The sequence below is a fragment of the Colletotrichum graminicola genome, assembly GCF_000149035.1.
Source record: "Colletotrichum graminicola M1.001 genomic scaffold supercont1.4, whole genome shotgun sequence".
NCBI classification, from domain to species: Eukaryota; Fungi; Ascomycota; class Sordariomycetes; order Glomerellales; family Glomerellaceae; genus Colletotrichum; species Colletotrichum graminicola.
The window spans coordinates 132098-146746 of NW_007361008.1; the positions used below are offsets into that span (position 1 = coordinate 132098).

Genomic DNA, 14649 nt, shown 5'->3' on the forward strand with positions numbered 1-14649 from the left:
TGTTTGTTGTCGGGCTTGAGCGTGGCGTCACGGCATCATAGAAGATGGACGATGGTTCATTTCTCTTCTTGGTTACTCTTTTTTTTGTAAAATATGGTGTTATAATTTTGTCATTCTGTTCTTTCTTTCTTTCTTTTTTCTTTTTTCTTTTCTTTTGTCTACCTGGTGGTAATCCGTTTACTCCTGCGGCTCGTAAGGCTCTCAGCACATCCAATCGTTAGACGATGCACTTCTCCTATACAGCATTCCATCTGCATGTGTCTCTTACTTGCGGGACTAAAGGCCTCGCCCACCATATCATTATCCCCATCGTCGAGAGGTGGGTGTGGAGAAGCAAGGCGATGACGCAGCCCAGGCATGTATCTCCCCTGCTCGCACCTCGTGGATGAACAACTTCCTTGGCCGAGTGCCATCCATCCCACACGTCGCCTCACTCTTCGCTGTCGGCTGCGGCTTCCCAGTCGTCCGCGACAGAGTCCTCCTCGGCGACCTTCTTCCTCGCCAGCCTCGAGAAGCTGACGAAGCCGCTGGCGGGGCGTGCGTCCACGGCAGGCTTAGGCGCAAGGTTCCTACGCGGCGCTGCGGCGCGTCCGACGACGGCATTCCACCCGCCGCTGCCGCCGTCGCCCGAGGACTCGCGGCGGAGAACGTTGAGGCTCGTGTCGGCGTGGACCATAGTCACGCCGGCGGCAATGCCTTCCTTGGTCACGGTCCGTGCGACGAGGGGCTTCAGTGACGCGAGGCTGGCCTCGACGGCCGAGGGCGTCGTACCCCACGACGTAACAGGGACGGCGCGGATGAGAATCTCCTCCGAGGGGAGGAAGGATGTCGTGAAGGAGAGGGTGTTGTGGGCTTTCAGGTGGCTGGCGAGGGCGGACTCGAGCTCGTCGATCGTCAGGCCGAAGCGCGGCGCTGCGAGCAGGAGGGCGTTGAAGGGTTCCAGCGCAGAGGCGGTGGCAGCTGAAGAAGACGCGGGCGCGGCCGAGGCGGCTGATTTGGCGGCGTCGCTGCGGATCTTGACGCACTGCGCCAGCGTCTTCTTGGGTGCCGAGACGAAGCGCGGCGTCTTGAATATGGAGACGTGACGGTGCGGCTCCGGGTCCTGACTCTCCGAGTCGAAGCCAAAGTCCTCTGCGAGAGCGTGCAGGAAGGCGCGCTGGAAGGACGGCATGGGCTTGAAGCGAAGGCGCTTCTCCGAGGGCTCCGAGGCGAAGACGCGGAACTCGCGTTCCTGGTTCTGCGCCCAGGTGGAGGAGAGCTCGCGGAAGAGCTTGAGGGTCGTGTCCGAATAGGGGATGTGGTCGTCCGTGTGGTCCGGGTCGACGTTGAGCGCGACGGCGAGGCGCTGGTTGCGCTGGAGGCGGAGGCACTCGTCGTCGCACTTGAGAGCGTCACGTTCCGGAGTCGGGTTGGTCTTGGTCGCGAGGCACTTCACCTCCTTCTTGCGGTGCTGGCAGTCGCAGGTGACAAAAGTCTTGCCCTGGCACGGCCGATCCTCCTTGCATGGATAGGGAGCATGGCAGGCGTCCTGGCACGAGTGGTCACAGGATTTGCGCGTCTTGCCGCAGGGTTGGGCGCAGTGAGAGCCAGGGATGTCGACATCCTCGCATTCGCCTGGGCGATGGCACTCTTTCCTGCAGGTGTGTGTACTAGAGTCTGGTCAGTATGTGTCGATTCCGGGTGTGATGTCCAGATAGCTTACCCGCACTTGAGCTTCTTGCCGCAAGGGAGACCACAACGGACCTCCTCCAACCAGCACGGTCTGTTCTTCATCCTCTGCTTGCCGCAAATACAGGCCTTCTCCACGAGGAAAGGACACTTGGGGCAGGGGACGTCGTCGGGGTGGCAGTTGTGCTTCACCGTGGGGTGTCCGCAAGGCGGTGCTCTCCTGCAGTCGAAGCGGCACTCAGGGGGTCGAGTGCCGCAAGGCTGGGGGGGTTGCAGGACGGTTCTGCCGCACGCGCAGCTGATCTCTTCGAAGACGGCCTCGAGACAGCTCGGACATGGCCCAGAGTGGCAGATCTGAGAGCACTGATGGGTTCCGCACTTCAACGTCCTTCCGCAGACGCGGAGGCAGATGTGTTCGGCTTCGACCTCGTCAGGGGCCTGCTGCTGTCTGTGCTTCTTCCGCGCGGCTTGTCTCTCGATAGCCTTCTTCTCCCCGGGGCAGCAGCGCTCGCCGCACTTGTGGCGGCCGCAGTTGAGCTGGGCCTGGCAGACTCTCATGCACATGGGCGTGGCGATCTCGCCCTGGTGACACAGAGAAGAGCTCACGGTTCGGCCACATCGGCAGGAGATATCCGCCTTCTGGAAGCAGGGGCTGCAGGGGCCGGTGTGGCATGTGTCGATGCATTTGTGGCCGCACAACAAGGTCTTGTCGCACGTCTTTTTGCAGTGAGGAATCAGGTCCTCACAGGATTGCCTCGGCCGATCGAGAAGCTCATCCAGAGGCGTCTTACCGCAAGGACAGTTCAAAACCACATCCGGGGCCGATGGACAATGAGCTGGTATCTCGTCCTGGGGGTGGCAAGCCTTCTCGCACTTGTGGAGACCGCAATCGTACTTCCTTTCACAGGTCGCGCCGCAGTCGAAAGATCCGTCGAACCAGCTGCCCTCGGAGACGTCTTCGGCGTCAGAGTTGGACACCTGCCCATAGTTGAATGACATCTGGAGGTCGCCGCGGCGGTCGCATGAGATTTCCTTATGCTCCTTTCCGCAGTAGCATCTTGCCTGCACGGGAACTTCGCAGTTGCCGCACAGGCCGGGATGACATGGGGCAGAGCAGAAGTGCTCGCCGCATGGCAGCAGGTCTACGCAGATCTCCTTGCAGCTCCATCCGTTGCCATAATCGGTCTCGCTGCATCGCTTCGTCACTTCATGCTTGCCGCAGAAGCAGGACTGCGTCGGTCCCATCAATGTGCATGGCGGACATGGGCCAGCGTGGCATTCAAGGGAGCATGGGTGAGGGCATGTCGCTCTGGGCTTCGAGCATGTCTGTCCGCAAGAGTGAGGAGGCAAGCCAGGGACGTTTCGAGGGCTGATATCCTTGCCGCACCAGCAATGGTAAGACGATGGCTCCTCGGTCAAACTGGAGTTGCAACCGGGGCAGCGCCAGGACCGTGTGTCGTCATCCTTCTTCAGCTGACTATTGAACCACTTCTTGACACACGTCAAGTGCAAAACCGTCCAACACAGCCCGCAGGACCATACTCGAGACGGCCGTAGCACTTCACTCGAGCAGATGACGCACTCATACTGTCCGTTACTGATGTCCTCATGAATCCGCGTTGGCAAGTCTGCAGCCGCAGACTTTGGCGCCAGCGGATATTGAGGCTTCTTCTGCTTCGGGGCTTGCCTGCTGTAGTTCGCTTAGTCTCTGGGAGCACAATTGTGTGGGAGAATATGAACAAACCCTCTTTGGAAGACGGGCTGCCCAGGGACGAAGTCCGGAGCATCCGCACTCAGTCCAGGCTCCTCTGATCCGTCCGCATTGGTGTTTGCTGTCAAACTACCGCCGAACGTCCTCTGGGTTCCGGGAACAGCACCACCACGCACGGCACCGCCAAATCGACCGCCTCTACTACCGCCGCCGCCGCCACCGCCACGGCCTCTGCCCCTTCTCCCTGAGCTGGATGATGACGTCTCTGACGGGTTCACCGGCGCGGTTTCGAGGGCTGATGCTGGCTGATCTTGGTTCTGAGGCTGGGGGGCAGAATTCCTGCCGCCACCCCGCCGACCACCACGAGCATTGCCTCTTTCGCCTCTCCCTCGTCCTGGCCTGCCTCTCCGGCCAGGCTGAGAGCCTCCTCTGGCCGACGAATTCGTTTGAGCTTGCGTCTGCGTCTGCGCCGATCCGCCTTCAGACATGGCGGCTTCGCTCGTCGTAGTGAGAGTTTGTTGATGAGTTGATGAAATCGTGACTGCGCTTTTTGAAATACAGCGTCTTCGTACGGGTGCTGCCAGACTAGGCGGCAAGAAAAAGTATTAACTGGCCTTACGCCCTCTCGAAGAAAAGCGAACGTGAAGGGAATAGAGTGAGCTGTAAGTTTGGAGGATCGCCCTTTCACTGGGAACCCGGACCGGGAGGAGGCGACTTTTAAGAAGATGCCGCGGCTGAGATGAGAGTCGAGTGCAGTCCCTTGGGAGGCGTTTGATGGCCCGGACTTAATCGTTCGGACGGGTGGACCCACCGAATTTTTGACAAAAGGGCACCTTCAGCACCGGGGGGCAGGTGTGGTGTGGCGACTGCGTACGGCAGTCTGCAGGGCTGACAAAACAAGCAGGATGGGGTGGGCGCACTGGGAAAAGCCCAGGCCACGCTCACTATGAGTCACCACCAATCATTTGCCCTCGGGGACACAGTTGACTCAACAGCTGCATTTGGCAGTCACGTTTCCTGCATGGTCTCAAGCCGCTCTGGGGGGCAAGCAAACATATCTGCGTGTAAACCGGGAGTTTCCGCCCGCTTTATTTGAATCTGTCTCGTTGCAAAGCAAAATGCGGAGATTGCTGCGAATTGGCCTCAGTGGATGAGTGTGACATCCAGTCTTGCAGGTCTCTCCCCACTGGTAACATACAACACATTGGCGGGCAGTTTGTCGACATGAACTTGTCAACACGTAAAAATAACTAAACATGGAGATAAAATGTTTACAGAGTCTTCGTTTTCACCTCTCAGAAGGTTGAGAATCCTCATTTGTCAACCCCAAGCTGGCGGAGTGCAATTGTAAAGATCATTGTGGGATATCTTTTCCAATTTGGTAACAATAAACAACAACCAGCGCCGATGGTTTAGTGGTAAAATTCTCCGTTGCCATCTAGCAGCGTCGGGGAGCCGGGGGTTCGATTCCCCCTCGGCGCATTTGCTTTTGCTTTTGGACGAGGATCCCTTTTTCCCTTCTATTTTTATTGTTTTGGCTGCTTCGGAAACTCTGAAGGTAACTGGGATGTAACAGTCCACTTGAAAAGGCTGGCTTTACTTTGGTTGTGAAAGGGAACTGTGGCTCTTAGGTTTGATGTTTCACGCATTAGTAGCCTGGTGATACATAACAAGCAAGTCATGAAGGCAAACCCGCTTCCGACTTGATCAACGATATAAGTACGGCGCGATGCATGTATATAAATGAATGAGCCCGAGAGTGCCGGAAGCTCTCAATGAATCGAAAGCCTTACCAATGTTTTGGGTGTTATTGCTGCAAACGTTGTATGGACTGACATTGAGAGGTCTTATGATCTTGGCCTCTCCGGGACATCAGAAAGAGACCGAGAAACAGGCGCCTGGTATTAAGATTGCCCTTGCTTAGTCTTCTGGACGTCGTAAAACGTCGCTGTGACTCGCCCTCACAACCAGATACTGAGCAAAGGGCATCTGACCTGTCACAGGCTGCTTCATAATACCGCCGGGAACCACGGCTTTGAATCTGGGGCCTTGGATGCTGCTCATTGTCTGTATCGTTGTACGAGACTGGCACGGCTCATTCAAGAACGACCAGCACAGAGTTTTGGTTCGAATCAGTGCGAGATTCTATCGTCCGCACTACCCAACCAGGCTTGCCGGTTGTATGTCCTCAGCGGCCACCTCTAATAGAGTTGTCTGGACTATCAAGCACACCCTTCTGGTGTCTCTGTATGGTAAGTAGTTGTCATCCGCTGTTGAGATAAGGTACCCGCATGTGCACATCTAGGAGTGGGTTACGATATTCGTCCCAAAACGGATATTGGGAGAGGTAGAAGATGCTCATAAACTGGAGAGTTTTACTGTCCTGTTGCAAGGAGCTTACACACTGCCGTTTGCCACGGTATGCCCACCAACAAAGATTCCCACCTTCCCCACCACCATATCTGTATTTACATGACTACGTTGCCAGTGTCTCCATGGGTTTCGCAACCACTCTAATTCCTGGCATCACTCTGTTCCTCGATACAGACAACAGCTTCACTTTTCTACGTTCACCGTGCAAAGGGTTCTTAGACTCCATCATAGCACGGCCACGTCAACAGATGAACGGCTGCATTCAGGTTGTTTAGCCGCTTCATACAGTCACATTGCGCATGCCCAGCGGACAGAGCTTGAATACGTTTAGGACGCGACAGACAGAAATCGTCTCCATTGTTGAGTGGACGGAAAGGCGCGCAACCGTAGAACCCGAACCTGCAAATCAACCTGGGCCCGCAACTCGGTCCCCTAACCCCCCCGGTTGAGGGCAACAACTGGTTCACAACTGCAGTGTACGGTGTACCTACCACGATTCAGCGATCCACAACACGGTATACCGTATTAAACCCACTCTTGGTAGAAGCAGGGGTGACGGAAAGGGTTGAATCTCCGGGAAACATCATCCCAGAGCGCTGGGTACAGCTGAGATATGCGGGCAATGCTACATGGTTAGAGGCAGTTGTAATCAGAGGTTCTCGTGCCGATCAAGGTGGCTGAGGATAGTTTCTCCTGTCTCGGAATCGCTTCTACGGGCCTCTTTCTTGGTCTCAACAGCATGCACTTGGCTTTGAAGCCCATACGCCTTGGATGCGGCGCAAGGCTGTCGTGTCATATGAGACGCTTCTTGGTTATGATCAGATGCGTCTCCGCTTATTGCAGGCTGGGGTCGGACTACAGAGACACGACATGAATATCACCTTTCGGGGTCGATATACTGACTTGAGAGCCATTAAATGCTCACAAGCGAGCTACTGGCCGTCGTTCTGATATAATACTGTATAAATAGACCCTTAAGCATGCACATTTCAAACGGCTTCTTACGCCAAACACACGAACCGTTGCTGCGAAACAAACCGCCGCCATATGAGCTTCCAACCAGACACCTGCCCTGCAATACCACGGGGCAGGCTGGCACTCAATGATATATATCTATCGAGGTTAAACTAGGCAAAAAGGCGAACGACGTCGTCGCACCTCATAAACGACGTCAAAACAGCGTTGCGGGGCCCAGATCCAAGTCATCGTTAAAGTCAGTGGCTAGCGTTACCCAAGACCGCCCCGTTGGCGCTGACCATGTCTCAGGCGTTAACACGCAACGTTTGTTCTTACTCGGGGGGGTGGAGGGGACCGACGGTGATGATATCTGCTTCCACGGGGTCTGCAATTCGAGTCAAGGGAGAGACATATTCTCGACCCGCAAATCCACCCTTCCAGAGAGTACGGAAACGTCGGCAGCGATGGCAGGACCGGACAGTCTTCGTGGAAAACACCCGAAGCAAGAAAGGCTTCTTAGGGGGGGCCCATGACTCCAATCTTACTGCATAACCGGGCTGCTGACCAGTAAACCGCGAATGGGCGCTGATGTTGGATTCGGGCTCGTGAGAGGCCACTGGAATCGCAGCCCAAGACCTCTACACATTTGGGGCGTAATCCTCGATATCCAATGAGCGCCCCTTCCCAACGGCTGCTTGGTTCATGCAAGCGTTCCCCCCCGCTTCGAAAGAAGCAATGGCTGATGTCTCACAGCGTCGTCGATATCAGCCGCCACCCGATCCCCCTTGCATGCGACCAATGCAGGGGCGGGGGGTTACTACCTAGTAAGACAAGCCAGCAGGGCTTCAGATAAACTCTGCTTGGGGATCGGCGCCGCTACATGCACTCCTTTTCTCTCTCTTTTTCTTCCTTTTCTTTTTTTCGGGACGTCTTTCGATTGGAGGGGTCTGACTATCGGGTGAAGAAGAAAAAGAAAAGAAAAAAGGAGGCGAAAACAAGACCCGGCGATCAAGCACAGTTCTGTCCGCGTGTTCCTGGTGAGGGGTTGAGTCGGATTCCGCGCTGCAGGACCGGGCGGCCCTTTGGGCGGCGCCGATCATGGAATAAACTCGGGAGCCGGCGGGAGCCCACGTGCTGTCGGCCTCCTTTCGCTGTCGCAGGTGGCGGTCGTGTAACCTCGCCTTGGCCGATCGAGACCGGGGAAGCGGTCATGTTCGACTCCACTGACTGGTCCGAGCGATACGGGTTGTTGGCTTCGAAGCCGATAAAAGGTAATCCTTCGGTGAGTGGCCATGATCGCGCCGTCTGCCAGGTGCTGGCCCCTTTGGTCCCTTTTGCCACCCGTCTTGTCGATCAGGTCGGAGGGTTCGAAGGAAGTCTGCCGATCTCCCGAGGGTCCAAGTTCTTCGGATGCAGCACCGGATCCTTTGTGAGTGCCTCCCTTCTCTCCCTACCCATAGACCGTATATCCCATAGCTGTTCGTTGATCGGTCATATCGTGCGATGATATCGTTCGGGAGGGATAGCGTTTCTTCTCGTTGGACAGGGCCGGAACATGCTCGCCGTAGTGTGATTCATCCTTCACGAGTCACCAAGAGGACGAGGGCATCACCCAGTCTTTTAAGGACGAAAATGCCAAGTTTCTCGTATCTGTTTACCATGGTGCATACTAGATACAGCATCGTCCTGCCGCTGCACATGGTGGAATTCTCGCACGCCTGATGCCATCGCGGGCTTCCTCCACCGATGCCACAAGTCTTGGTATCATTGTTCGCCTGCTTGGCAAATGTCGCCACCGCAGATGCGGGCACAGAGAAGGCAGCATGCTGCTCTCGGCACACAGAGTGAACGGGAGGGGAGGGTATGGGATGCTCGTTATGGCCTGGCCAATGGATGATGCCAAAGGGGCTTGACAGGATGAGATTGTGGAAATGAGTATCTCGAAACGACACTGTAGATGCGCAGTCAGATCATGGACGGTCTGTGTAAGGAGGCGTGGGCGAGATCTACGCTTCAGGAGCGCTCGGGCGACGGAAGACCGCGCGCAAATGGGACTCCTTTTGGACAAGATCCAGAACCGCGCGGATGCCGCCATACTTCTGGGGTGCATATTGCATCAGTCTGTGCGAAGATTGGATGCAAAGTAGTTCAGATGAGAATTAGTTTAACTTAATGAGCTGCCAAAGAGACCTAGGTGGGCTGTCAGACTGCCCCTGTTGCCATTCACGTTCACATTGCTACTGCCGGCCATGTGGTGATCCCCGATACCAGAAGATGGCGAAGAACCGTTCTGCTTGCTGGAGAATGAGACATCTTCACCAAATAGAGAAAGGGCAGAGCTGCGCGTGGAAGTGAAGAAAAGAAGGAGCCGATGATTCGGCTTGCAGTGCCCACGTGTCTAGACCACAAGACGGGTCGCTAGTCAGGGGTACTTGGAGAAATTCGAGGAGAGCTGTATCGGAGTCTAGGAAGCCCTTCAACTTTGAAGCAGCCTATGGCAGTCAAAAATACCACGCTGTTGGCCGTGAACGGTGTGGCATAGTGGGGTCTCGAGCGAGCCAAATATGTGTAAGAAGGTCGGTGTCGATTATGGCGGTCTCACGTCCAGCGCTAGTTCCAATCCGGGCAGAGGCTGAGCTTGGTAGGGGCGGCTCTCGTGACATGAAGTGCATTCAGATAATAGATTCGACGCAGCCCGTCAGCGCTAGCAAGCGGGACCATTCGAAAGGGGGATCGAAGCTGTAGGCCGCTAGATAGAAGTGATCATTCTCAAGTATTGGATTGTGGAAGGGACTCCGAGAGCGCTTAGATCCAATCCTCAAGGGTGGCGCTGACAATAATACATCGCCGGAAGATGGGTGTTAATCTGTTTTCCTGGCGTTTGGTCATGCGATCCGGAATTAGGGCGGAATAGGATATTGCCCGTTGTCTGATCAAGCAAAAGAAACTCAAGCCGAGCCTTTGTCTCCGAGACGTCAGAATCATCTGGCGACGAGGGGAGACGAGTAAGTGTGGACGTCCGTTGACGGCCGCTTCTCCTCATTTTTGGTTCTGTGCTATTCGGGGTGGACGACGTATATGATCTCGACTGCGGGGATTCCGACAAACGGCACTCAAAATCCATCACCTCGTACGGAGTCTTTTTTTCTGTTCTTTTGGTACTTGTGAGTCGGACCAATCCCTCAAACCGCTGATGTGTTGTAACCAATCAGATGCCTGGCCCTGATGGGTGTGATTTCCCAATACGAGAGATTCCGACTTGTCATTTCCTGCATGACTGCTGCTGCGAGGAGACTCAGTGCATGCATATCTGACAGAGGAGCAGCTCGGCATTAGTCGACCCAGATTGTAACCCCAGGAACAGGCAGGAGACGCCCGACTGTGCCCGCCGTTGAGACAAAGGCCGAAATGTCCAGAAAAGGGGCGCTAGCATCGTTGGAAAGGAGACGGACAAGAAAGGCTCGGAGGCAGTAGATGGCATGTGGCGTGGCTAATTAAGGCTGACCATGACCATTTGCTCCAAGTCGCTAACTCGATTGCGCTATTGAACTCGGCGGACGGCTAGCGGTTCGAATAGAGTTAATCGGTGGTCTGAATAGCGCGCGCCAGTGGCCGATGTGTGACAGACGGCTGGGACTGGCGCCCGATGAAAAAACCTCGGTAGTCATCGTGATCCACCCGGTGGCTTCACCTCATCGCCATTGCCTGGTTAGTTATGATTAACAAAGGATGCAAACAAAATTGGTTTGGCTGACTCTGGCGCACCTGTTGGAAAGCTCGTGACCGCAGACGAGCAGCAGCATTCAGAATCCTTGCTATTCTCGATCAGGGGTCATAGCATGACTATCAAGCCATTGTTGCTGAGTGGGCGAGCGATAAGGTTATCTCGGCGAGGGGCAATCCATGTGCTGGACAGTGGGAGGGAGGGTGGTCAGCATGTATGCAGCCGTAATTGGCTCATCCGTGATTCCAGCTATCAGCGCACTGTGGTTGACGCCGTTTTCGCCCGGGGGGGCAGTTTGCCGATGAACAAGAGAGCAAAAGGGATCGGTCTGTTTCTGAACCTCCGGAAAGCGCCCGATGCCTCTGCCCGATGTGCAACGGCAAAGCATCTCTGATCATGCTGCGTTGGCGGGGACTCTGAGGCTGGCTGGGGTGCTGCGATGCGACGCTGGCTGGTATCTTGTCTACCGAAAGGGCTACTACGTAAGTCGAGCTTGGAATGTGCCACAATGGTCAGGACCTATAGTCTCGGCACTGACGATTTACGCAGTACCGGTAGTCGGTACCGCCATGCTGGAACGTGGCGGCTCCGACTGATCATGCTTTTTGATGGTGATGAATTCTGCCAACGGCGCCGGTCCCAACGAACCGGGACAACGCTCTGTTCTTGCACGTGTGCGCAGCCTTACACTATGTACCTAAACTGCTTCATCTCACTCAAAGGCCGATACTGTATTGCAATTGTGTGAGCTGTCTGGTCAAGCAAGGTAACGGAGGTGACGGCAGGCTAGATGGCTGGTTGAACCGAGGAGGCTCGTATCATGACCCCCCCCCCCCCCCCCTTTTCCTTGTCCTCGACCCCTGTGGGTATCGGTCCACCTTCCCCACTAAACCTAATCTGGGTTAGCTGGGGTAACGCCGTAACGGCGGTACGTCCCTCGAAGGGTTACATCAAACCCTGGAAATCCAGCTCCACCACCACTGGGATGTACCCAAGAAGCATGGTCAACTGGCCTTGACCCGTTCCATCTACTCGTTCTGGTGGCAGAAACTAACACAAAGCATCAGCCATTGCGCAAATGGTCTCGAACAAGCCTAAGCAACGGGTCTCTTTCCGTTCGAGCCATCACGTTGTTCTTCGCGTCTTGTTTCATTAGCCGGTAGTCGGCTGCTCGCCGCGTGGTGGAGCGGCTGCACCAATCGAGTCAAAACCTCCCGGCTCTTTTGACATGTCTTGGCCAAGAGCTGAAATCCCAAGGAGTTGGGACGATGACGGGAGCTGCTTGCGCCTAACACACAATGCCCTCGTGGCGGATGGAAATGTGATAGTGGCCGAATGTAGCTCTAGGCATGCCTCGCCTGCAATCGTGAAGCATTACGTGGCGCGCGTGCATGGCATTGTTTGAGCGATGCAGGACAACAGGACAGACTTCATCCGCTTGATGTTAGGAGCAATGCAGAGAGGTTGGAATATTGAAAATGCCAAAAGCATGCCAGCAATATTGACACCGTCTTATCCATCCAGGAGGAGTCATATAAGGGGACACGCGCGGTTACGAGGCGATGCAAAGCCTTTCGTCACATGCATGGCTTGCATCGCGAATGTGGGTGAGAGGCTTGCGGCTGACCATCCATCGGCTGGATCTCTCAGTGGCTTTAGCCACACCACGTACCCCATAAAATTTGTGAAGACCTTAGCAGCCTTTGTCAGTTGGTGGTCAGACGGGATGCGGAAAGCTTGTAAAGAACGGGACGGGCCCGGGTCAGCCTCATAATCCGCTGCCTCAGCCAGTGAAGCTTGAGATGCCTCAAAGAAACGCCCATAGAACCGACGGCGATGGTGTTTCCTATTTTTGGTCTAACAGAACACGCATGTTTCTCCTGCACAAGTCGTTTGTTTCTTGGGCGGCATGTATCCATTCTTACTACCCAAGGTAGCCGTGCAGTTGGGCCTGCAACTGCGCAAAACTGGCACCTGCCTGGGTAGGTAGTGTGGATCGAGAAAGATGGGAAATCTCGTATTACCTAGCACTTGCCTGCTCCGCGATACTGATACACGGAAACCGGAACAATGTACGGATACAGGTAGGTAGGTAGGTAGGTACCTAGACAGGTACGTATTGCTGCGGTGCGTTTTCGATGTCCTAACAAGTACAAGTAAGTACCTTTTAGCCTTTCAACTGGCTGACAATAGCTACTTTGCCCTCCACACACTCGATAATGCACCCCAAATAACCCTTAGGTTACCTCTCCGCTCCCGCTCCCACTCGCCGCCTGTTGGACGACCTGACACGTCGTCCTGCCTTACCTACCTACCCATGTCCCTACCTGGGTACCTAGTGTACTAATCAGCCAGTTACCTAGAGAGGTACGGATAAGAACTAGCAGCCAAAGACCCCTGGTGCCCTGTCTAGCAAGATAGGTAGGTAAGCCGACTAGTCTCGATGGAGAAATAGGTACGTACTTCCAACGGTGGTCCTTGCGCCCAGATCCCAGAAGAAAAGCGCATCTTGGAAACGACGACGAGCAACTCACTCTCGCTTTCAACTCTGGGCTGCCGACGAATCGAAGCGGCAGACGTGGATGCGCACGCACCTTCCAACTTCTCTACATCCTATACTAATCTCCACATAGCTTATCGTCTAGACCTCGTCTACCCATACAGTCGCCGCCGCCTCTTGGTTTCAATCAAGCCTTTGGCCCTCCCAGTCGGGCCAGTCCGGCCCCCTCGTGCTCTCTTGGTACGATTCGTCCCTCTCCGCCTCGAAACGCTTAGACGACATGGGAAACGAAGACAAATATTACCCGGCGCTACTATGCCTGTGGCAATAGCGAACAACGGCACGACTAAAATGGGCTGTGGAAGTTGACGGAGCCTTGGGCTCGGGCACAAAGGAAATAGCCACTATTCATGGCTAGCGCCTGGTCCTTTTCCCATTATCCTCATGGCTCAGACGCGTCGAGATTTTCATCGGCCAAAGCCTCCCCGCCTTTCCATCGGCTAACGTCTCGACGTCTTTCCCATCCCCTTCTCAGAGGCCGCGGCGGCAAGAAAGAGGTCGGCTCCCAGCCCCACGCAGCCAAGTTCCCATGCTACTTGGTACATGCTGCGAGTGCAGCCCACACGGCCCATCTAGTACTCCCAGATAGCCTTGCTTGCTCCTTTTCGAGCCAAGGCTTCATGCGAACGTGGCACTCCTGGCCGTTGTTCCGTTCTGCCTTGAGACATCACCCCCTGGTCCACGAGATCTCCTCTCTCTCCTGAGTGGGAGGAGCTGACCTGAGCCTAGTCGGGTCTATCGCCTGCCCCCCAGGGGTCCTCACCTTAGTATTGATTTGCCCGCCGTCACTTTGAGGGTCTGCGCTTCGGATCGAAACTCATATATACCTCTGTCGATCCCGGGTCCATCATGACTTCCTTTCCCTCCTCACTCCCAACTTCACCACATTCTTTAGAACCTTCTTCTTGTGTAGGTTTCTGCCTCTTGGCACACACTCTTTGTCACCATGAGGACCACACAGATGTCATTCGCTTTTCTCTCCACATTCGCTCTTGTTAATGCCGCCGCCACTCCCCCCAGCATCTACAGGCGTGCCCCCGCTCCCCCGACTCTCGCTAACGGATATGCCTACCAAGGCTGCTATGTCGACGTTGGCCGCACAATCAGTGCTGCCCAAACGGCTAATGGCCAGATGAGCAACGACGCTTGCACTGCCTACTGCTTCAGCAAGGGCTTTGCCTACGCCGGCACCGAGTATGCTAACGAATGCTACTGCGGAAACTCTTTGGCCAAGGGTGGCGTTCTCGCCAACGAGGCCGACTGCACCTCCGTGTGCAGTGGAGATGCCACTCAGCCCTGCGGTGGTCCCAACCGCCTGTCATTGTACAAGACTTCTCAGATCACGGGTCCCTCTGTGAACCCTGGTGTCGGTGATTGGAGCTCCATTGGGTGCTACGCGTAAGTTCATGGACCCTTTACACTCTGCAGCCCAAGGCTTGGAAGCTAACCCCGTTGCAGCGAGGGAACTACAGGTCGCGCCCTCACCTACGGTGTAGGCACCGTCCCTGCCGGCCAGATGACCGTCGCCAAGTGTACCGCCGCGTGTGCCGCTGCCAACTTCATCCTGGCTGGTGTCGAATACTCTGGAGAGTGCTGTAAGTCGACACTGCAGTACAACAAGCCCTAGCGAGTGTCTAACATTTCGTAGACTGTGGC

At 55.3% G+C, this 14649-nt stretch overlaps 2 protein-coding genes and 1 non-coding gene across 3 annotated transcripts; 2 read left to right on the forward strand and 1 right to left on the reverse strand.

Annotated features, from left to right (window-relative positions):
- Nucleotides 1–430: 430 nt before the first annotated feature.
- On the reverse strand, nucleotides 431–3867 carry GLRG_01346 (NF-X1 type zinc finger; the record flags this gene model as incomplete). Its single annotated transcript, XM_008092031.1, has 3 exons — nucleotides 431–1649; nucleotides 1703–3358; nucleotides 3413–3867. 3 exons carry the CDS (start codon nucleotides 3865–3867, stop codon nucleotides 431–433), a joined length of 3330 nt encoding a protein of 1109 aa, XP_008090222.1.
- Nucleotides 3868–4780: 913 nt separating this feature from the next.
- On the forward strand, nucleotides 4781–4861 carry GLRG_13047. Its single transcript has one exon. It is a non-coding gene; the product is annotated as a tRNA-Gly (tRNA).
- A 9078-nt stretch (nucleotides 4862–13939) lies between these two features.
- Nucleotides 13940–14620, forward strand: GLRG_01347 (WSC domain-containing protein; the record flags this gene model as incomplete). Its single annotated transcript, XM_008092032.1, has 2 exons — nucleotides 13940–14391; nucleotides 14452–14620. 2 exons carry the CDS (start codon nucleotides 13940–13942, stop codon nucleotides 14618–14620), a joined length of 621 nt encoding a protein of 206 aa, XP_008090223.1.
- Between the last annotated feature and the right edge of the window lie 29 nt (nucleotides 14621–14649).